This window comes from Sinohyriopsis cumingii, chromosome 19, assembly GCF_028554795.1.
Source record: "Sinohyriopsis cumingii isolate HCF-2022 chromosome 19, ASM2855479v2, whole genome shotgun sequence".
In the NCBI taxonomy this organism is placed as follows: Eukaryota; Metazoa; Mollusca; class Bivalvia; order Unionida; family Unionidae; genus Sinohyriopsis; species Sinohyriopsis cumingii.
In genome coordinates this window covers 30,521,309-30,546,528 of record NC_142979.1, presented here as the reverse complement: position 1 = coordinate 30,546,528, position 25,220 = coordinate 30,521,309, and the positions used below count along the sequence as shown (strand labels likewise).

General features: G+C 34.5%; 1 protein-coding gene across 1 annotated transcript in view; it reads left to right on the top strand.

Annotated features, from left to right (window-relative positions):
* The window catches only part of LOC149775369 (clustered mitochondria protein homolog), a 110,919-nt gene that overhangs the window by 2,812 nt on the left and 82,887 nt on the right, over positions 1–25,220 (top strand). The window contains exons 2-4 of the mRNA XM_089943970.1: positions 15,931–16,127; positions 17,271–17,442; positions 19,492–19,635. Of these exons, the coding sequence (XP_089800096.1) occupies positions 15,931–16,127; positions 17,271–17,442; positions 19,492–19,635 (513 nt within the window). The remainder of the gene's footprint in view (positions 1–15,930; positions 16,128–17,270; positions 17,443–19,491; positions 19,636–25,220) is intronic.

The following is a 25,220-nucleotide window of genomic DNA, read 5'->3' as shown; positions in this document are numbered from 1 at the left end:
AATCCATATAACGGAGAACATGAAATGGAGAAAATGAAACGTAATTTGTCGAAAAAAGGCATAATGGTTATGATAAAAGCATAATGGCTGGCATGTATGCATTTAACTCTCAGAACAGTTATCCAGATTTGCAAGCGGCATTTTGTCCAAGTCTCAATGGAAATCAACAAATGGTAGTTATGTTTATTATCATACGGTTTAATCTGTTAATTTGAATCCCTAGCATGTCATCCTTTCTAGCTCATGTGCACCATACTTATTCGGCTAAACTCTGAAATGAACACAATGCATAATTAATGAGCATGACCGCAATAGACTGCATAGAAAATCCTTGAAACATCTGTTTTGAGAAATCTTTACCTTTTCTGCAAGCTGGAAATCTACTTGGTCAGCAGTTTTTATTTCGTCCTACGGGACTCTTAGGCTAGGGTTTTAATGCATCATTTTTAATTTTATCACATCAGGGATCCATATTGTGTGTTATCAGAAGCCCTGGAGTTGTGTTGTCTCTGGTTAACTTGCTGGAGTTGTGACTAAATGGGTGCCAGTTTGAATCCTACCATCGGACCAGCCTTGGTCATCGACTGGCATGTCCTTGGGAGAGGCTTTTATTCCAGTTTCCTTGCCACTAAAACTACTCGTGTTGCTGTGCTGTAAAGCATGAAACCAAACTAAAAATAAGAAACTTCAGTTTCTTCTCGATGGTCATACTGAAAAGTATGACAAAATTAATTTGACATTGCAATCCGTTGTAAAGATCTTTTAAATTTGTTCAGACGATGCTGATCCTATTAAACATGCCATTGCTACACATGGGGAAACCTTATTTTTATAAATTGCTCAACATGCTTTGATATATGTTTGACAGAGAACATTCTGGCATAGAAGTCTTTCAGTTTTGTATAAATATTGCCAAACCACTGTTTGATATAGTCACTATTATTAAAAAGATAGAAAACATTTTGCACAACTTTACCGTTAAAGTGAACAGCTTCTGACCATTTTAGTATGAGTCCTGGCATAATTGCCTTGGAGTATTGGAGAAATTCCATCAACTAGAGAAACCAAAAACTTTACTTTATAATGTATGCAGTCATAAACACTGGAGGAATTATCAGTAAAAATCATCACTCAGACTTGGATTGCATGTCCATCTGCTGTTGCATCTGGGTACTAATTGGCCAGGTGAATGTGCGAACTCGTGTTCACTTTGACAGGTTTTTGGAAAGGGATGGAAGGCATTGTTTCCTAGTTCTTTCATATTGAATCATGTCAAGTGTGACCGATTGACTTGGATCACCAGATTACTAATGTAAAGGTTTTGGATTGGCTTTTTTGACTAGGCACGATCAGATAGGAAAAAATGTGACTTTTTATTTACCTCTGGATTTTTTTTCTGCATGCTCCCTATCGTCCCAAGTCTCAAAAGTAGCCCAATTTTTTTCAAAGTTAATCAGTCCATAAAACATTTTACTGGTCAGAAATATCTGCAAACTCTGCTTCTGGAACTTTTGATGTTTTAGTACAAAAGTTGTTTTTGGCACATATATAATGTGTAAATTACTTTGTATCACTGTACAGCTACACCTTTGCACTAATGTCACCCACCTGGATCTATCATGAATTGTTGTGGCATTGCTGAGCCGGGAGCAAGGGTACTACCTATATTTATTGCCCCATATACATTGGGGGAATTTCACCGTCTATCATTTTCATAAGGTATGTTTTAATCAGAGAACAGTATTTGAATAGACCCCTGTAATTTTTACTAAATATATAATAGATAACTTTCAGTATAAAAATGCTAAATGTTTGTTGTTTATCTTCATTATCAGTGGGAGTCATGGTAGCACAGTTGGTGTAGTATCCGGCTAATAATTTAAGGGTCACAGTCATGATAACAGCCTTGAATCAGATACTTAGGTGTGCTTTTAGGGTAAGGCACTTTGTTCCCATTTCCTGAGCATGATATTGTGGATAATGTGTTAATGTGATAAAGTGCCACTAAAACCATGCAAGCCAATCATCTTGATTTTTGATGCAGTGACAGTGATCATCTGTTACGTCAAGGACACTGCATTATATGCATTGGAACTGAATGTGACAGTAAATATTACCACTGAATACAACAAACTACACATTTGTTGTTGTACATCAAGTGCAGTTTTTAAAATGCTTTCAATAACCAGACATTAATTTAAAGCATTAAATCGGTGAGGTCCAAGATATTGGATACTTGCATGATCATATAGAGATTTCTCAATTTTTAAGCACAGTTTTAGGATTAGTTGTGCTCACATCATATCAATTGTGGAAAAATGTCTTTTGCTCAGTTTTATGGGGTAGGGGTGGGGTCGTTCATTAGATTTAGTGGAGATTTTTGCAATTGTGCATCCTTGAACAAAACAGCATTTATCCTTAAAGAGCTAAAAATTCACATCAAAATTTTTGAGAGTGCCTTTTTCTTTTCAAGATTTTTTAGATTAAAAAAAATGATTTTAAATTACTATTTACATTGAAATTTTTGGATGTGTGTAGAGTCTACTGTCAGATGCTAATGTTGAAAAGATGCTGTGAAAAGCATTTCAGACTTTAATTGCTCTTAAATATTACTTATTTATGTCTATGTGATAATAATGTTTTGACACAAAATGTGTTTGTTTAATTATAAATTTCCTTTGCATTCCAAACAGATCAAACTGGGACATTGCTCATCAAATTCTTTTTCAAATGGCATCCAACAAGTGAGTGGTCAGGACAAAAGGGACAATAAATCTCTTAAAATTTCAATAGTACAGAAGAATAAAATAGAATATTCAGATTTTGGAGGGAAAAAATGTAGGAAGGGCAACATTTATGTTTAATGGACATTGTGTGTCGAATATATCACATTGCGGGAAAGATGATTGCCTTTGCCATGACCTTTTTTAAGGACTACGTCATGGTTGAGAGATATCAAGAAACCTTTGGGCTCAGTAGGGTTTGAAACTGCAGTTTGTGAAACTACAGGAGGTAATTAAGGTTAAAGTAAACTTTTTAAACTTTTGAGTTGAACATGTTTACTGTAGGTACATAAGTCTTGAATCACAATTCTGGACTTTTAAATGCATTATGTTCCAGCTTGACAATATCAGTACATGGTATTTTGTTAATCTTATTAAAAAGTGGCCCAACGTCTAGAAAAAAATTACTGCATTACTGAGGTCTTGTTAGGGTTGGCAGGTCTGCATTCAGTTTTCACATTGTACACTTGCTGTCCTGTTGTTAAAAACCATCATGTAACCAATCAGGTTTTTCACAGTCGATGCTTGCTAAAGATGTCCACAAGAATGTAATGCTAACCTGTAGGTTAGGTGGTATCTGACAAAACAAGATAACTCTTTAATCTGCAAATAGACTTAACATAAATTATTTATCTATAATTCCAAGTATGTCACGACCATTAAAAAGAATTTCACGAAAGAAACACCAGTATTTTCTTTGTGCTCTCGAGATGGTTGTTTATGACATCTAAACAGCCTCGTATATAATTTACAAACCAGATATATTCATTCATGTTCTGTTGTGCAAAAAATGTAACTCAAGTTCTATACCAATTTTTCCTATTGACATACCTGAAAGTAGTCTCAATATGGATACTTTGTCTTTTTGCAGTACAATCCAAATTTCTATTTCTGACTAACCTTTGTGCAAATCTCCTAAATGTTGACTGCCCCTCCCCGTCAAATGTCTGTCTAAAACTTGACTACTCTTGGTGATGCTTGTGTATTGTTATTTTAGTTGATGGCACTCACATGCTCCAAATTAAACTGAATTAATGCTGCATCTTAAATATATGTTGCATCATGCATAACATTTTAAGGAACAGAATTGGCAGTCATAGTAACGTGATTCTTGTCTTTTTTCTGAGACATTTACACTATAACATTGCTTTGCTTAAATTCAGATTGTGAAAGAATGTGCATCAATTAAATACTGTCAGGAGACTCTATAGCAACAGCAGCATCAGGTCAACAATAAGGACCAAAACATTTCCTTTGACATCAAGTACTTTGTTCAGAAGGCACCTTAACTCACTCAGCCCCAATCGTGCCTGTAGGTGTGATGCGGCAGTACCCTACTTCTGAGCTCTGCAGCATCAAGGTCATTTAAGATGCACCAAAGTGGGTGGTATTAGAAAAAAGCAGGCATATATAGCTCTACATTGATACCAATAATCTGGACGTTCTAGTTGCACTACAAAATACAGAGGGAAAAACCCACTTTTTTGGACCCATTTTTTTTTCTCATCCAAAATTCGTTCGTGGTTGGAATCCAATTTTGTGTTCGGATTTTAGACCATTTGGTCTCAGATCTAAGGCAGACCAGTCTGAACTGCACAGACAGGTGAGCATTTGCAAAAAGTAGGATACGGTGGGCATTTGGAATAAAGTGTGGTCTCGATATGAAAATGATGGGTCCACTAAGGAAAAAATAAACTTAACAAATGTACACTTCTGCTCACGCGCAAGTAAAATAACCAATGGAAAACGATGTTTCTAACACAACTAGGCATTAGTCTAAGAGAAAATCTGTATTAGGATGTATTCAGAAATATCCCCCAAAATGTCTTTCCTACTCAGATGTCAGGTGATAACGACAAAAACCTACAGGGCCGAATGAGTTAAGCAAGTATGTATGTCGCTGAGCTTTCTATATCGTTGTATGAAAGTACATACATTATTACATGTACTGATACATTACAGACCCAACATAGTAAATAATGAATACATTGTATGTTAAAAAAAATGATTTCTTAAAAAAATTTCATACTCCAGTAATATTTATATAATTCGAAGTTAAAAATTTGTGATGAAAATAACAATAATAAAAGTACAACAACAATAATAAATGTTCTTATGTTCCACACAGTACTGTATACGATAATCAGAAAATTATCATAAAAATTCAAACCATGAAACTTAAAATATAATTTCCTTTCTCTCTGCATAATGTAAAGAATATAATATTTTCTAAAATAAAAATAGTTACTTTTTTTGTTGAAACATCATTCTCGTAATTGTCAGATATGTTAATTTCATTATAAAGGCAAATCAACGTTCATATTCCATTTCATCATTGTACTGCTGTTGAGAAAGAGATATGTCCATCTACATATTGTGTGTTCTGAATAAGAGTCAATTGTACAGTTAATCAACGATGAGTATAAATGGAGAAAAAAAAGAAGGGCTACTGCTCGTCAATAAGTATACACACATAAGTAACAGTATATGGAGAAAAAAGGCTCCAGCTTTCTGTTTTCATATGTTTTAAAGCAACACATACCCAGCAGAAACAATTTTAGTTTATTAAGATGACTCTTGATGTGGGTGCAAGGATAGAGGTGTCATATAGGAATAAGCTAATCATTTCCACCACATGAATAAATTAAAAAATAAAATGCAATTGCTGAGAATATTCTGTCACTTCTTTTGTTTAGATCCCATCTTTGCAGGTGACCTTGCTGTGGTAGGCATTCTGTATGGTGATTGCGTGCACATAAATAATGAGCCTTAACGATAAAAACCAAAGTTAACCAATGGTACAGCTGTGGCAAAACCGGCCAAGAGCATGGTGCCAGAACAGAAGCATAAAATTGATGGGGGCTAAAAAAGCTGGGCAGGGTGTAGTGCTCCTCTATTTATGCTTAGCTGGAATACTGGACATGTTTCACATGAGAAAATGTGTAAATTCCTAGTATAATATTTGAAGTTGTTACTTGATGGATTACAAGTACATGATAAATGGACACACACATATATAATCTTAGATGCTGCTGCTGCTGCTTTTATTCATTATGTAGTTGGAATATATGTTAATTAGTATTCCAGATAATAAAAGAAATCATTAGTTAAATATTTAATTTGTTCATCCTGTTATGTGAGTTACAAGTTAATGACAGCAATGCTCTGACAAGCTATATATGGAAAGGAAACTGACAGTTATCTTCCAGCTGTTATTTCATAGAAGATGGGATACTAGACCATTGATCCACAACAAATTTTATGTTAAAATGAAGCTTTTAAAATTTGGGGTATTTACCCCACAGGATTGGCTGAAGAGCATATTGAGTGTGCATGTCTGATTTGGATTTGTAATGTAGCTTTAATAATTTTTCAGTCCTGTCCCTACAATGTCAGCATTGTGGCAGTTTATAGTGATGTCTAGCACTGGGGCATCATGCTGCAGTCATGTAATTGATGTCCCACCCAGTCATTATCCTAACACCAGTCCGACTAGTCCTAACACTTACCTCTTAATGTTGAGCGCTTATCGAGGCAGATGTTTGTGCCATTTTTATAAGACTCTGAACTATTGTTTATGTATTTGTATAAAATATCTATGGCAAAATTATTAGCAGTATCAACATAGGCAGAGATGAACTTAAGTAGTTTAGGAACCTTAAATCTCAACTCCCTGATGCTAGACTTTTGTTTTAGTTTGATACATTTTGCTCTGTTGGGTATAAAATACAGATTCTTAGTTTGGGTGCCCTTTTGTTGTATTCTGATGGTTATCACAGAGAAACAGTTACTTCCATTGTCAGGTTTGCTACTGTAGCAGTTCCACTCCATAAATCAATTTTCAAAAGTCTATTTAATTGCTGGTGTGATCTGTTAAACTTGTCTGACAGTTAATGCAGAAGTTAGTTGTGACCTGGAGAGCACAAATGCCATAGTTGATCCACATCATTTCAGATGGAGTGTTTCCAGATTGGAATCTATTTGTATTTCAAAGACAGTATCAGGTTTCTATGTATTCAAATCCTATGTCTTATTTACCCATATGGATGCCCTCTTTAAACCCTGTTTTACTGAGCCTTCATCATTTTATGTTGGAGGCCCTGGAATGAATACAGTTTTGGTTTCAGGACCAAAAGGTTGGGATTCATAACATGAAATCAGTGATATGTAGAGTAATTGGGGCTCTGGAGGACTTGAGCTGTACAAAATTCTGTTAGGTTTTTATACCTTTGCTGTTTTAGCAGAATGGGGCATATTGTTTTTCACCTATCCATCTCAGATAACCCCTAAGTCTGTTCTGAATATTTTATAGCTGGATGGCAGACAACTTTTCCAATTGAAGCTATAAAATATTGCACACTTCATTATGATTATGATCAAATGTCCAGAATAGACTTTCAGGCAATTAATGCAAGTTTTCAAAAGAAGCTTACTTGGCAGTAAGGCCAAGTGAGCTGATGGTATTGCCATATCCATCATGCTATGCAATGCCAGTACCTTGTTCATCACTGTTTCTGTGATATGTATTCTTGCAGGATACTTAGCAATATTCATTCAATCCATACATGACATGGTTTTTGGTGGGAATTTACTTGACAAAATGAAAGAGGAAAGGCATCCACTGCAGCATCAAATCTGGACTTGTCAGATGAAAGTTTACAACCTGGCAAAATCAGACGTCAGTGCTGAATGCAGTGCAGAGGTCTCTTTACTTAGAATCATGAGCAAAAATGGCTGTATTCATTCATTGTATGCATCATGCTAGTTTATGGGGTTCTTAACTTGACATGATGAAAGTGGTCAAGAAAAATGGGATTCTGTTACTGGCATTATTGCGTGACTTGTAAGATCAGGTTTAAAAACTGGTTAAACTTGGGTAGCACTCAATGAAATTGTCTGCTTCCATTGTTTGAAATTCCAATTGATTGGAGCGAGTTTATATTTTGTGCTCATGAATTTACATTTAGTGCTGATCCAGATCTAGCGAGTTTGGCAACTTTTATCTACAAGGGATACCTTTCCACTTAAACTTTGTCATGTTTAAAAAAAACACCAAAAGTTACTTGATGCATCAAAACTAACTTGTCCTGCAGGTATGTATGTCAAAAAATACAAGCAAAACATTTGCATAGGTGAATAAATGTCTTTCAGAATGAATCTATTTTTGAATTACAGGCTATATTAATGAGATAACTTGCATCTAATTGACTGAGCATGCTATCTCTGTAGATAAGAGGCTGTCTTTCAGATTCAGTTTTCTATAAAACTTGAAAAATGGTTTTTATTACCTTGGATGACTTTACTTATGAGCAAAAAATTCTACATGTTAATTGTGACAATATCTTTAGAACAAATATTTATTATGGTAAACATGGTAAAATCAACATATCATTTAGGAGATGGTTTATGATCTTATAGTCCTACACAAGCCTTCTTAGTGAGATGGTCCATTGTTAATATTTGTTATGCAGGTGAGTGATATCGGGTCCACTTGGGCATTTGACTTTGTGACCTTTGATTATACATTTGGTACAAAGTTGCTTAGTGAATTTTGATGTGCCTTTGTTTGATGGACTGTACTGAACATATTTCCAAGTCCAGTCAGGCATGTATATTGGTTTGAGCACTTCAGGCTTTAATTTCAAAGTCAGTTGCATAGTCACTCTCATTCAGTAGCCTTTTAACCCAACATGAATTGATTTATGTGTAACCAGTTATTTTAATTGCTGTGGTGTTTACAAGTTCATCTAATTTAATCACACTGTTTTTCTGACACTTTAAGTAGTTAAATAAAAATACAGTATTTAAAAAGCAGTGTTTCCCTTTACCCTCATTTGTGCTTCAAAGACCCCCAAATTTTTAATTTGACCCCCAGTTTTGATACCAAAGTATGTTTTTTTACTCAGTCTGACCCCCAGTTTTGACACCAAGGAGATTTTTGACTCAAGTCTTGCACCCTTAGGGGATACACTGTAAAAAGGTAACTTTGTATGCTCTTCTATGACAGTGGTATGGCATATAGTGCTGCCATTGTCTATCCATTCATCTTTACATCCATAACACCTAGGTTAAGTTCTGCAACCAATCATCTGGAATGGGTCTGGGAATAAGATAAAGTCCAAACAACAAAGATCATCTGGGAATAAGCAAAGAAATGCAGATATGGTGCTATGGATATATTAAGGAGATTAGAGAGTTAATTTAAGATTATATTTTCACATCTGTTGTACCCTGACATGTAATCTTAATTGAAAAGTACTGGCATTTGTTTCATTCACTTAATATGATTAAATAACAAGAAAGAAAGTTATCATATTTGTGCAAAATACACGCTGTCCTCCTTTCAGTGCATAATGTTGCCCTGATGGGTAGTGCACCCTGCTGTCCAGAAGGTTTACCCTGATATGTTACCCTTTCAATTCAAGTGACCTATTTTGCAAGTTAACCATAACACTGCGACTTAAATTACTTTGCACTGTTGTTGAGTTGTTCTCCTTAGATATTCTTTCATGTATGTTTAAGATCTGATCTTGAAAATACATCATACAGTGCGACCCTGCCATAACGTGAATTCAGTTATAACGCGGTTGTGGCATGGCTCCCAAAATTTTGTATATTCATTCGCACATGAATAAATATTTTTTGTTCAAAGTACATGAAATAGTTTAGGGGAAGAGATTGCATATGAATTAGAATATGATCGTTGTGTGGTTCCTGAAATTTTAAATACATGTACGTGTATTTTTCTCATACGGGGAAAATATTTTTTGTAAGTACATGAAATAGTGTGTAAAGCGTTTATTATTATTTTAGGGAAGAATTCACATATGAATTTTAATATAACACGATCGTGGCATAGCTTTGGAAATTTAACAATTTCACTAGGTTCTTGAAGTGTTATCCAAAATAAACATCGGAAATGTTACTTATTACTGATCCATGAGTAAAGCCAGTAAGTCGTCTTTGTGATTGTCTTCAATTAATACTGCATACACAACCAAGCAGCAGGCAATGTGGTGGTTGATAAGAGTCTCACAATTTAATAAACATCAAAAAACAAAAGCCGCCAGCATGCTTGATGGGCTTGGCGGTATTATTACACACAATCAGTTGTCCAGTGAATAATGTCTGCTTTATTAGCTGGAAATTGAAAGGGTATGAAATTGTACATGCTTAAATGTTTTATAAAAGTGACTCGTGACCATTGCAGGCCTACTGCACATAGTTCTCGTGTTTTACATGAGTATGGTGTTTGCTTATGGACTCGTTATTAATTTCCTAATTTTTACAAAAAAATATTTTACCGTTATGGAATATTCTCTGCACTTTGCGCATTGGTTAATATAGTAGTTTTTACATGTTTCTTTTGATATTCACAAAATGTGAAGTAAAAGTTATATGCACACTGAAAGCATGTGTTGATTGTTAAATTATTCTTGCCATATTTGTTCAAACGAATAGGCGTACAGGCGTTAATTGCTGGAAATTTACGATGGATAAATGTACACGGAAACGCACATGAGAACATTTTAACACTGAAATTTGTATGTTCATAGACCCTGGAGTGTAGTCAATCACACACATGCTTTGTCTTTCTTAACCTAATTTTGCTGTTAATTTTTCCTGTTGAATACCTACTGATCTATGACAGAATTATTGAATAATTTAAATATGTATGCAATTTTTGCAATGGAAATACATGTACTATGGAATAATTGCAAGCCTTAGCGGCGTTAATACAATGTTCATGCTATGTATTAGACATTGAATTCAGACAATGATCTGGGGCAAAATTATTGAATATTTTAAATCTGTGCAATTTTTCATTAGAATTATATGCATTTTAGATGAACTGCATGCCACAATGGCACCATAGTTAATGGTGTTACCCTATTCATCATATACATTAGACATAAATACACATGGACATGTGCCAGTGAGTTGTTCTCTGAAAAAAGTAAAATACTGTAAAATCCTGCATTAACGCGCCCCTGCTATTAACATGATCCAATTTTTTAAACCCCCAATTATCACATTTTATGGGGTTCCACTGTACTTGCAGTTAAATCTGATCTTTCATAGGACATTTTTTTACCTTCATACATCATCCATTCTGACCTTAATTATTAATTATGGGAATAGAGTTTACATGCAAACAAGATTTTGGCATCATCCTAATAGGTAACTAGTCATTTTGTTACCACCAAATTGGCATTTATATGTCCTGTGTTTTCAACAAAGCAGACATTTTATAATCTGTGTACGTTTGATTCCTGTTTTGGTGTCTGACTTTAATATATATATATATTTAATGTGCTGTTTAAAATTCAAGATGAATGATGCCCTTTCAGTACCAAAATTTTCATACGATACCTGATCTTTATTATATCCTCCCCCCAATTTTTTTATTAAAGCAGCACTATCTCCCCCTTTCTTCAGCAGAGTACCCTAGAATTCTCTCCAGGTTTAATATTTGATTGTGTATACTGGTACATGTTTGCAGAAAGAATGTAATAAAATCTAAAAGTACAATTAAATTCTGTCCATTAGAATTTAGGTTTAAATAACATTATTATTATTATTATTATTATTATTGAATTATTATTACACCAGGAATGACTACTTCATACAGTAATAAAAGCTTTTGTTATAAATAAAAGTATTACAACTGGAGATGTGCTGCACAATACACCATGGATTTTTGTTTTGACACTTGAAGTTCTGGGCACATCTCAAAGTTAAACAGAAAGATTTTGATGCAGATATATCCGAGAAGGGTGTTTTCACCTTGAAGATTTCTCAGAAACAATAGAACACTTCCTGGACGCTTCTTTCCTATTTTTTGGAAATGTGCGAGTGTGAGGAATTTCATTGATGATGATCACATTTGTCAGAAACTCACCTTCAAAAAGAATGACTTGAAGTGTCATATTTGACTTACTGTAATGCCTATAATAGGAGCTTAAATTGTTTCTTTATTTGCATCTATTTCATGTGATCATTACAAATGCTCAAGGACGATGTCATAAATAATCAGGATGATGTCATAAATAATCAGGACGATGTCATAAATAATTACGATGCTCAAGGATGATGTCATAAATAATCAGGCTTGAACAAAGTGTGTTTATAGTCGGTGTACCATCTGTTTTTTGTTGCTGACTATGGCACCTCCCCTTGTAAAAAAATAATTCTGAAATTGATTTGTAAATCTGAACTGGTTTAGCCCAGTACTTGAAGTGCTTTGTACATTATATATACTAATCATCATTATATATATATATATATATATATATATATATATATATATATATATATATATATATATATTGTTTTTTAAAATAAAAAAAACCTACCTACTTGTATCTTCAGACCAGTGCCATAGGAAACATATTTTTTTTTACTTTTGTGCCATTCACATTTTTGTACATACTAGAAGAGTTTCTTCTCTTTGACATTGTTGAGATCTGTCCACCTTGGAAATTCAGTTTCAATTTCATTATTGTTCTGCCCAATAAGACAAGCTAGATCTGTTTTTGAGACAGTTTAAAGTCATGCTGAAGTGGTACAGCAATAACAGGCATGCACTGTGTTGGAATATTTTAAAAAAATTGATGTCCAAGGTGTATTTTAGCATCTGCTTGCCAAACATCAGACATGTTTTTATCTTGACTTGTGCTCATGAATTTCAAAAAAAGAAAAATGTATGAATATTACTGTTGAATACAGTACATGAAGAAATAATATGATTTAGATACACCACTCCATCGATAACTCGCGAAACCGCCTATAATGCAGGGTCAGGCGTGGATCTCATTTTTTTTTTAAACCAGAAAATGCCCCCAAAAGTTTATCCCTATTTCTTGAACTTGAAAAAAAGAAGTGCTATCAAAATTGGTAACTGAAATGTTGATATATTGCCCATTTTATGGTTGGAAACTTATGACCTGGAAACTTCAATTAACATTTTCAAATTATTAACTTTTAATAAGAAGTCATATAATTGGTTACATTTTCTCTCCAAACGACATTTTTATTACACCGTAAATTATGATATTCAAGGAAATTTCGATTAATGAAAATGTCATTTACGGCTAGTGTAGGCAGTACATTTAATATTTAAATGCCAATTTTTATAAAGTTAAATTTGTGTTTTAGTTCTATCTTTTAGTTTCACTTAAGCATAATCATCATAAATGCAGTGTGTATTTAAATGTAAACTGTGTCAATCTACCGTAACAGCTATGTTTGCAAGCATTTCTCTGAGAACCTAATTAAGTGCCGACTGTTTTGATAACTGACTTGTGGAAGTATTTGTTGTTGCAATGAATTAACAGCTGGCTTCCTTTGTGTTATCACATTAATTATATCTTTTGACTCGAATAAAGGGGTGGAATATAATTAAATAAAGTTAAAAGGCACACAGATCCTACATACTTAAAATCTAGTGGCCATGGTCGTATGTCGGGTGAACACACTTCAATTGATCAATTATAAATTTAATTGTGAATGTAACATATACTGCCTTAAGTTAACGAACTCTTTAATAACTCTGATCAAAGATAGCAAGGCAACCAAGCAAAATGAATACTTTTTAAATTAAAAACTTGGTTTCACAGATGCGGACCATTGTGGGAAAGCGATTTTCTGAGAATTTCTGAACTGGCACTTAAGAGATATCTTCAAGGATGATAAGAAGTTTCACTATTACTTTCAATGAAATCACAACATCGATATTGTACTAACTGAACAATAATTTTTTTTTAGTTTGATCAAGGCAATTGTCTCTCGAAATAAATGTGTTATTTTTTGTTGAAAAAAAGGAATCTTGTTTTGTGGTATATCAATAGATAGTCTGGTTTCTGGCTACTTTGACTCCTGACTTGGTAGTGTACTATTTATAACCACTTAGAGAACCAGACCAATCAACAAAACAAAAAGCAGTTTCATAATACACGTTTTAGCATAACACATGATGGTTGTTGAAACCAGTAGGAACACTCTTTTACATGTTGGAAATTTTGAAATAAATGTTATTTATACAGAATAATAAACAACTTCATTAGAAAAAGCACATTATTAACAGTTATTATCGATGTGATTGTAAAAGGAGGATTCAGTTGTTAAACGGCCCAGTTCCCTACCACCCCCACCCCCCCAGTTTTTTCAATGTATAAGCAGACTTTTTCAGTTTTTGGAGGTCCTTCGATAACTCGCGCCCTCACTGATAGTGCAGGTTATGTTTGTGGACCCCGTTGTAAGCGAGTTATCGATGGGGAGGTATAAGTTGTTCAGGTTTGAAATTGTGCTATGTTTATCCAGTGTTCCAAAGGAAAATTGGGGTTAATGTTAATATGTGTGGTTAAATGGTTTTGTTGGTCTAAATCAATTTTTCAACATGTGTTAAATGGTATCTTTTGTGGAGGAAGAACCTAGGATGACCTGGTAAGAACCACTGAGTCATTGTAAGCTATTGACAAGATTTCTAACTTATATATACGCATAGGTGATTATGTCAATGATCTGTATAGGCAAGAGCCTTAGGCCACATGGCTATGTGGGACCTCTGGGTAATTTTTTATAATGTGTTTATTTTTTTTATACTTTAAAATCTATTGTATGTGTGTACAAGAAATATTCTTTTATTTACTGCAGACTGTTTAAACATGCAGTCATATAATTTTACCAATTTAACATAAATTTTGACAATTAGAAGAAATGTGTTTTTCTCCTTTGGTTGTGCTAGTCTTACTCATACCCAGGAAATTATTATTAGGTTGTATTCCAGCTTCCAATGTAATTGAGTAATCATGTGCCAGAAAATAGCTGAAAGTGTTCACTTTTGGTTATTTCTTGTGAGTTTTATAAGCAGTTTGGTTCCTGCAAACTTTTACAGATTATTTGTGGAAATGGAATCATTCTGCTTTAGTTGATCTTTTTTTTTTCTTTAAGCAGTTTCTCATACCCTGGTTTAGTTTTGAAGGGTGACTGGGAAATGGAGTCTGAACATATGATTGTGTAAAAATTTTGGGCAGTTGTAGAATATATTCAGATAAAAATTGAGTTACAAAAATTGAAAAATTAAAACTATGATTTTAAACTAGCGTTCTGTAGATATTATGTGGATTTAAATTTTCAACATAACCAAAATCCAACAAATGTGTGCTAGTTGCTTCAATGATGCAGATAATTTTTCAAGTAAAAAATGTATTGCATATCCAGTTTCTTAGTATGCAGAAGAACAGAAATCTACTCATGTCTTCTAGGATGCACTGTTTATTTTGCATTATAAACTGTCACTTGTATCCAATTTAATTCATTTGCAACTTTTTTTTGATGCAGTGCCCAATACAAGAGGGTTTAAAGTGGCAGGTGTTTTTAGAGATCAGAAATAGTGCAGTTTACGGTTTACTGGCATTAGTGAGAATTACTAGTGATAAGATGATTACCGTATATGCTGACTTGTAAGTTGTCAAACTGCAATGAGCCAATTATGTTGCCACATAATGTGCCAGCAGATCTGGGTGTATGCAGTTTGTTAAGCATATTTTGTAGGAAAAAATAAACAGAGACCATGATTTGCCAGCACATTATTTAATGCTAGATAAGGATCTATGTTTTTTGCATTTGGACTTATAAGGAACTATATATGGTAAGTCAGCCATGGCTTGCAAGTTGTTAATAATGTTAAAACCACTTTGGTGTTGATGGATCTTACGAGACATATTTTGACAATGTACTGCAGTATGCTAGATTCTTTGCAACAAGGTTACTGACAGTTCAGATGTTTGCTAATTTGCATGTCGTTTTGCATTTGAGGAAGGCATTCTGCTGCATATGTCGTGGATCCTGTACACTGATTTGTGATTGTTGTTAAAATCACATGTAAAGGAAACTGTTAATATAGTGACCAAATGCATGTAATATTTAAATGAGCTTATCTGATTTGTAATTTTTCAACACCTAACATGTACTGACAAAGTTTCCATTAGAGAAATGTTTTTTTTTATTGAACTTTGTCTGGAGCTGGTCATATGTATTGAACCAAACTGACCCAGTTTAGGGTACATTTTATTATTCAGTATGAAACTGCAAAAAGTATTTAGGAACAAGCACACATCTAATGGGCTTTTATTGTTTTGTGCAGTGAATGGTGTTATGGAGTCATCATCTGATGAAAAGTTGGTCAACGGAGATGGAGATAACAAAGAAAAGGAGGAGGGAGAGAAGGAAAATGAGGGGGAGTCTGGAGAAAAGTCAAATGAAAATGAGGTGGTTCTCATACAAGACACTGGTTTCAATGTGAAGATTATACTTCCCAATGGAGAATCATTTGAACTGCCTGTAAGTATGAACTCCTAAAGATCGTTATGGGGAGTATAATATCCAACTGTTTTATTAGAAGTTTGATAATGGGATGTTGAAATGAGAAACACTGATATTGCTAATGTGGTAATAAAAGTCATTGTCACTGGTTACATCATCTTTGGAACTAGCAGCTCTGATGACACACTGGGTGTGTATAATTGGATTAATGTTTAGATTGTGTTGAGATTATCCTTGATGTTTCTTGTTGAAGCAGATGAAATCAGTTGTATCTTGATTGGATTAACCTCTGATCAGATAACCGCGTTTGTTTGATTGTGGAAAATATGGCATCTGACGAAGCCAGTTGTTAATAAGTTGACGCACTATTTGTTTTGTTGCTGATTAATTTGCTTCAGCTATTGAAATGTTTAAAAATACTGGTGTTCATAATTAACATATCATTCAGTAATAATTTAGAAGATGGTATTTTGAATGATCTATTTTGTACTTTAGAATTACATGAGATTGAATAATGAGATGGAATAAGTTTATTATATTGGATGTATTTGTGAACTTTAAGAACACGATAGGTCATTGAAGTATATATTCTTTTGTCTCAGTCTCAGAAAGGACCTGCCAATCATACACAATTGAAACGAGAAATACTTTTGCAAAAATCAGAAATGGCCATGTTTATCACACTGTCTGCTTGCATGTTTCATACAAAATACTATTCTGGTATTTCTTTTTATTCAACATGAGACAAGAAATCTTCAACATTAGTTTGCCTCATCAATAACAAATGATCCCAGTAATTAGCTCATGTCTGTCAAAAAAACAAATTACTCTTGAGATTTTAGTTTTGAAATGTGAGATTTGGGGGGTAAAGGGTCAAATAACTCTTCATTTCTGAAATCTGTGCATAACCTGGACTCAGGGGGAGTAGGGATCATGCTTTAGGTCTACAAAAACATCACTATTGGTTACCTTATCTTTTTTGAGTATGGTTGTAGATTTACCAAAAAGATGCCTGCCCCATCTAAACCAACCTAGAAATGCTGATGAAATATTCAGAGGTAATTATATATGTTTGATAAGTAAAATTTTAAATACAGATTTCAGTGTACAAGTTAGCACTTGATGTTGGAAGGAAAATGTTTAACATTTGTTACATTGTAGGTGAGCTCAATGGAGATGGTGCAGGAGATTCATCAGGTGTTAATGGACCGAGAAGAAACATGTCACAGGACATGCTTCTCTCTCCAGCTTGATGGCAACACGCTGGACAACTTTGCTGAACTGAAGAATATTGAGGGGCTTAAAGAGGGTTCAGAAATAAAAGTTGTTGAAGGTACACACAGGGTTTCTGATACTTTGCATGCATTTGCAAACATTGATCTTTAGAAACATGAAAGCTTTGGCCATCAGTAGGTGAGTTTGATTTTGCTAGATAATATTTTAAGAATATCTCCATGTTTATGACATGGTTTCTCTAGTATTGTAAAATTTTGTGCCTTAAAAAAAATGAACAGGGTCTGTTTTTTTATGTAAAAGGGGGAATTCAGAACAAATTTCTAAAACTTAGCAACAAAATCTACTGAATGCGTGAATAATGCCACATAATCTTGACAAACTTAATTTTTTATACTTTATCTCCACTATAATTAGGAAATTCCTTCTGTCAACTGGGGTGTGTTTATGTCCCATAAATTTTTAGTTCTTGGATGGGCCCAGAAAGAAGCAGACATTATAGATGTGAAAACCTGGTTTTATGTCCGCTATGTACTTATGACAGAATAAGCCATATATTTATTTAGGAACTGGTGACCTGGTAATAGTCTTGTACATGCATTTTAACCTGACACTCTTTGAGGGGGAGGGGTTAATTGAGTTGAAATATCTTAATGCTTGTTGCAAGTCTCATTATCCACATGTAACCATGTAAACTGTGATGTGTGATTGTGATATTCATGCTGATTTCTAAACAGTTGAGCTGAAATAACATCTGAATGCATGAAAATTATATCCATCCCCACCTTTACTTCTTCATTAAGTGCCACTTATGTTCAGAAAATTCCCCCATTTTTTCAGCCCATGTGGCAGTAATGGCAGGTGAACTTGTGGTATGGATTTTCATCTGCCATTCCTCCAGTGATTCACAATTGCCATTACCTATCTGGAATCCATATTTCTGATCCAATTTAATTCTAACTTGGAATATGGGTTTGTATCATCAGAATCTTGGATTATTTGGATAAATGATCGAGATCCATGGATGTTATTGAGGATACCTTGCATTGTAATATATATACTTATATTTTGGATGAGTTTTGATGCTGAGCAAGATCCATGCTTGCTAATTAGGTGATCTTGCGTCTGATTGGCTGAGCTTATTACACATCTGAAAGTGATATTTCTGAACCAATTTTTTTTAATTGGACTTAAATATATGCTAATGTGATCAAGATCTTGTACAAGTTTTGTGAAGAGCAAGATGATTATATTTAAGGAGTTGATCTTGCATCTGATTGGTTTGACTTGTGGTCATTGATATTTCTGATTTCATTTTGACCAAACTTGAAATCCGGGCTTGTATCATCAGGGTCTATAATGGGTTTGATGATTAGCAAGATTCATGCATAGTGATGATGTAATCACAGATCTGACTGATTCATCTGATTGGCTAAGCTTGTCACCACTCGGAAGCCATATTTATGGTCCAGTTTTGATCACACTTGGAAATATGTTTATGCCATTAGTTCTTGGACTGTCTTTCATGAGCGTGATTCATTAATATTTTAAAGATGATCTTGCATGTGATTCGTTGGTCTGATTACCACTCAGGAAGCCATAATTCTTATTCAGTTTTGTTTAGAATTGGAATAAGGGCTTGTATCATTGAAATCATGGGCAGTTTAGATAGGAAGCATGAAGCATGATCCACACATATCACCTTGTTACTGCTCATGAAGCCTTTTTTGGATGGGTTTATTATAATCAAGACTTGGATTTTTGGATGACTCCAGTTATGAGCAAGAGACTGCATATGAATTCTGCCTTTTATCTTGCTGTAGTAAATTAGGTATGATACAAAGTTTGGGAGGTGGTTTACATAGGATGTGTTTGTCTAATATCAGCTTGCTTAGTGAAATGGTCAAATGTTAATTTATGTAAGCCAGATGAGCGAGCTTTGGCCCACTAAGATCCCTGGAGGGTGGACTTTAAATTGAAGAACAGATCCTGAGTGAAATGTTCTCCAAGTGCCAGCTGCTTTCTGTTCAAGCAGACTTAAACATCTTTTTGCCCAGTGCATTAATTTTACAATTGTATCTTAAATCTTTTTGAGACACATTATTGATTTAAGCATTTTTCAGAGCTTAATTGTCAGCTATTATTTCAGAACCATACACAGTACGGGAGGCCAGAATCCACGTGCGTCACATTCGAGATTTGCTGAAGTCAGTAGACCATACAGATGCATACAGTGGTGTGGACTGTGCTTCTTTATCCTTCCTTAATATAGTCACAGCTGGAGATGTTCTTGGTATGATCCTCTTACCACTAGTATTCCTGTCATTGACTTTACTAAATGAGTAGTTGTTTGCTTTAACCATGCATTTCTCATAAAGCTGAGTTGTAACACAGCATGTTCTCACAAGAACCCATTCTGTGAAAAGTCATTTTTATAAATGTCCAATTTAAGACAGGGTATTATGCTATGATAACGCATGCAAGTCTCTCTGTCTCTCTCACTCTCTCTTTTTTTCTTTCTCTTATGTTACTAATGGTGTCAGCCATGTACAGTTGCCAAACTTTGTAGATGGCTTAGCTTTGGGCTCAAGAAGAATCCCATCGATGTCAAGGGTCAAAGGCTCAGAGTCAAGGTAACTGATAGAAAGAATAAATGAACAGTTTCCACATAGTAACATTAATTCTAGATGACATCCTTTTTGGCTGGCTTGCACTTTGGGTTAAGGACAAAAGCTATTGATTTTGGGGTCAGAAGGTCCGTGGTTACAGTAACTGACTTAAGGAAGAGAAATGGTTTCCACATAATAACATTAGCTCTACATCACATACCTGGACCAAACTTTGTGGATGGCTTGCACTTCAGGTAAGGAAGATACCTCTTCGTTTCACAGTATAAAAGGCAAAAGTACAGTGTGACCCCGCTATAGCATGCTCTGTTATAACATGAATTAGAATAAAACATAGTCGTGGTGTAGCTCTCAAAATTTCATATACACATTTTTCTCGTACACAAAAAAATCCTTTCTTAAAAGTACGAAAAAACATAACAAGTTCATTATCATTTTGGGGAAGAGATTGTGTATGAATAATACAAGATGATTGTGGAGTAGCTCCTGAAGTTTTTTATGCATTTTCACGTACATGAAAAAAAATATTTTATTCTTAAAAGTATGTCAAATAACGTGTAAAAAGTTTATTCAGGATCATGTAGGGCTTTACCAATGTTGCACATTGCTATTTTTTACCCCTTACTGGTGGCAAGATATACCATCTTTTTTGTATTGCCAACATTGTTGGCTGTTTAAACTTGTATATACAGCCGTTGGTTTAGAGTGGAAAAATTCAGAGGCCCCATGAAATGAAGCCGCAAACTTGATATAATTTGCACTGAAATTTATCTATTGTTACATTAATAAATTCTTTATCCATGTTGACCAACTTAACAGTGCATTGTTATATAATAATCCGCTTATGTTGACATCTAGCATGAGTACTGTATGTTGTTAGATATCAGCTTATTTTTTGTTGACATTTCTGGTAGCGGAGATCAACTGGATGAGGCATATTTCGTCGGATTTTAGGCCACTTGCAAGTAATCAGCATATTTACATAGACTGACATTTGTATGTGGATGGTAGGTAAAATTCCTTTCTTTTCACACAGAATTAAATCCTTCAGAACACTCACGTTTTCTGTAGTAATCCCTGTCATGAGACCAGAACACCTGTATCTCAGTGGATTAGATTCGTCTGGTAGACTTTTTGTTTCACAGACAGTTTGATATCCGTATCTTTTTTTATATGGAAGGTATGAAAACCAGTCTAGCATCACAAGAGGCCAACATGGTAGCATTAAAGCATAGCCGCTTTGCGGACAGGCTAGCAAACTTAAATGTTAAATTGAGTTATACCTGCATGAAATCGAGATGAAAATGATTTTTTTATAGAGATTGCAAGTACAGTAGTCCCCTTCTTGAGCGGCCACCCGCGCCTTACGGCCAGAATCCGTTGGCACCAATGAGTTTGTGTTCAAAAGTACCCCTCATGAAAGGCCACCTGGCTAACGCGACCAGCAGCCAGCATATTAGTGCAATAATATAAAATGTACCCCTCACAAGCGGCTGCATTTTTATTTTGATATGTATCCAGAACCAGTATTTTATTCATAACGTGTGTTAAGTAATCCGATTTCTGTTTTCCAATGTCAGGTTTTCGTTGCTGAAAGTAATGTTGACTAAAGTACATGTACCACTAAGGTTAATATTATATCATTTATGCCTCACGGGAAGCCATATTTATTTCATAAAGCCGAGAAACACTCAAATTTTAATCCTTACAAAAGGGTAAGTACATGTAATCCAATTAGCCTTAATGCTCTGTTATCATAAGATGTCCGGTTTAGTCACTTCGATTATTGTTAAAATTACAATTATTGAACAGTAGTAACAGCTGAGAAGTGGCAGCATCGATGTACATACACAAGTCAGCAGGAAAATGGTTTGATAGCCTTTATGGCTTCCCTTAGTAACATGTTCACTTTGATAATTAGTTGCTATTACTAATGACAATGATTGTCAAAATTACAAATCCTAATGACTGCGAGGTCAAATCTGCGTGATGTTAAATGATACATATCGAAGCCGTTTTGGCTTCACTCACTTAATGTAAAGAAATATATAAAAACAATAGGGTACCAGACTGCGACTAATGGATCACGTGACAAGATCACTTCCTTTAAAAACGCACGACAATTTGTTTAGATGCATAAAAAATTGTTTTATCAGTATTGTAGTTAGCAACATGAATAACTTACTGCAGAAAAATCAACATGTCATGTAGGAAAAGACAAATTCTCAGTTTAGAAGAGAAAATGAAAATAATTCAACTGACCGAGAGGTTCGGGATGGGTGGGGACGAGGATCCTTGCAGAAAACTATGATAATAATATCATGAAAGATAAGGAAACAATTCTGCAGAAGTGGGAAGGTGAAATGGACAGAGAAAGAAAGATTGTTTGAGCCAGGAGATGTTTGTATCCTGATTTGAATGACAAGAAAAAGCAACAATTTTGTCAGCTGAAATGAGATATGACGACTTTACTGCAAGTAACGGATGGTTGCACAGATTTCAAGTGCGACACAATATTAAGTGTTCTGTCCTTAGTAAAGAATTAGCTGATGTTAATAATGAAGTTGTCGAAGATTGGAACAAAAGACTAAACAGTATATGCAGGGGATATGACAGCAAGGATATTTTTAATTGTGACGAGACTGGTTTGTTTTTTAGACTGTTAGCAACAGAGTGACATGATGTGATCTATAACATAATTATCAAGACAGTTTTAAAACTATATGAATGGTTATTCATAACATTCTTTTGAAAATGATGAAACAGTTTGTTTTTCATTTATTTCACAACATGCATGTGATATTTTAATGAAAATATTAAATGTTTTAGAATTAAATGTACTTGTGACTTTCTTCATATGTATTTACTATTCACATTTGTCATCCCCCTCTAGAAAGTCCACCCTCATTATAAGGCCACTTCCCTGCTGCAGTAGGGGTGGCCTTATAAGAGGGGGACTACTGTATTAAAATCGATGTGTCTTTAATCTGCTGAAAGACAATAAAACTAATGCGTTGATGAAATTTGAGCTGGTACTAGCGATTTCAAATGCTAGTCGCACGAGCACACAGAATTTCACAACCGTCATTTTCAAATGTTGTAGCCAAAAAATATTAAATGAAAGTCATATACTGGTTGTAATAAAAATACAAAATTGAAAGAGCACAAAATTCTCCATATTTATTCTGAGACCAACTTCCAGAGTTTTGTTTTATCACGTGACTACCACTTTGACATGTGCTCTTACACAGGGAGCATACGAAGCAAGGAACCAGACTTATCTGTTTGATGAATCAGACCAGCCAAGTTTCTTTTAGTTGTTCTTGAAATAAATATGTTGAGAATTATGTTCTTTCTGGTTTTTACAAAAGGTATCAGACTATAACACGGTCTGGTTCTATGGCTCCCAACTACTGTGTTATAGCAGGGTCACACTGTAAAGGTGATTCTAACTGAAGGAAGAAAAATTGATTCTGCAGAAAAATTTTGGGGATCTATATATGGGGCTCTTACACATGGATTGAGTGTATAATGCTCTATTCTTGGTGCTTTAGTTGAGTAATGTTCAACAGACCCAGAAGGTAGGTCATTGTGATCCAGTTTTTTATGTGATGTTTTCCCCAAATACTGGTTTTTCAGTTTATTTGGGAATTTCTCATTCCCATTGTGGGCACTTTGAAACACATGGTATGAAAATGGTGGCAAAATCAACTACTAGGCTTATTCCTGAAGGTAAATCAATAACTGATGGCACTTGAGTTAGATCAGCACAGACTAACTCTATTTAAGTGGCAACACAGCTGCACACATTTCTTTTTTAGACAGTAGTTTTCTAAAAAGTGTTGAATTTAGATTCAGAGAGAGAGAAGGAGGTAGGGTGTGAGTGTGTAAAATTACATGAGATTTTGTGAGTTGTTACATCATATTATATTGCTGTTTGTTTCTTTATTGCCCTTCATATGCCCACAAATCTTCTTTCAGGTAAACAAGTTTGCTAGTTGTACCATTTTGTTTAAATGATCTTGTTTTCTTCTGGGTTTTGTTTGAGGCTAAAATTGATCTTCATCCCCAGTGTAAAAATTGTCCATTTCCATTCAAGTGAGAAATATTCCCAATGAGAACTTGTTAAAGACTTGCCTGTCAAGGTTTATAAAAAATTAGAATGTTGGCTAGTTATTTCACTTCCTGATTAGTATCAGGCTGATATAGCATAGCTGCCAAGTGTCCCATTTTTCTCATATTTGTACATGGACACAGGTTTATGTTTTTCTTATTAAAAATCAATTTTTTATGTAAAATATGAAAATAAATTCCTTCCTATCAATTTTCTGTATAGAATGGGAACCCAGTTAAATTCTGAGAGGAAAGGTATTTTATGTATATAGGGATACAAGAGTTCGAAAATAAATATTTTGACATAAAAGAGACATTCCAAATTTTCTCCCCTTGTATGATTCAAGTCCTTAACAGATCATGTAATAACCACTTTGGATGAAGTTTCTTTGTTGCTTTGCCAATGGTCACTGTTGCATCACACAGCAAAAAGGCTACATTAAGTTCTGATTGGTGATTATTGTTTACCCTGGACTGGAACAATAAACACCAATCAGAATTCAGTGTTACGTAGTTGCTGTGTGTCACTGGAAGTGTAGCCATTAAATTAGACCCAAGCAGCCAAGAGACAAATCAACAGAGCAACTTTGTGTCAAAGTGGTTATTAAATCACAAGTACATAATTATACCTGGAGAATATGTTTGGAATATCTCCTTTATATTGAACATGCATTTCGGATAAGGTAATCGGCATGGAATTGGTGAAGTTAGAACGGAATTGGGCGCATGTTACCTTGTGTTAATTTGTAGAAGGTGATTGACTCTTGCCAGTAGGTTTTTCTTTTTTATTGACAAAAGCAAGTCTGTGTGCCTGCGACATCTATTCAGATAAATTACAAAGCTGTAGAATTGAAAGGTAAATTAATAATTATTCATGACTGCTGAATATTAAAGTAACTTGTATAGGATAAGCATTGTTTTGTATCGATTTTTCACCTCTTGTATTGTGATGTGTATCAGTGTGGCAAAAGTGTTGATCCTCACTATATGTATGAATTGTTTCACCCATAGTAATTGAGACCCAGTGGTCAAATATACAGAGTCAACCATGCCCAATGAGGCATATAATGTATCATTATCAATACTTGTTTAAAATCATTTTAGTACAGTGTAGCAAAAGTTACTTGAGGTTGACCAA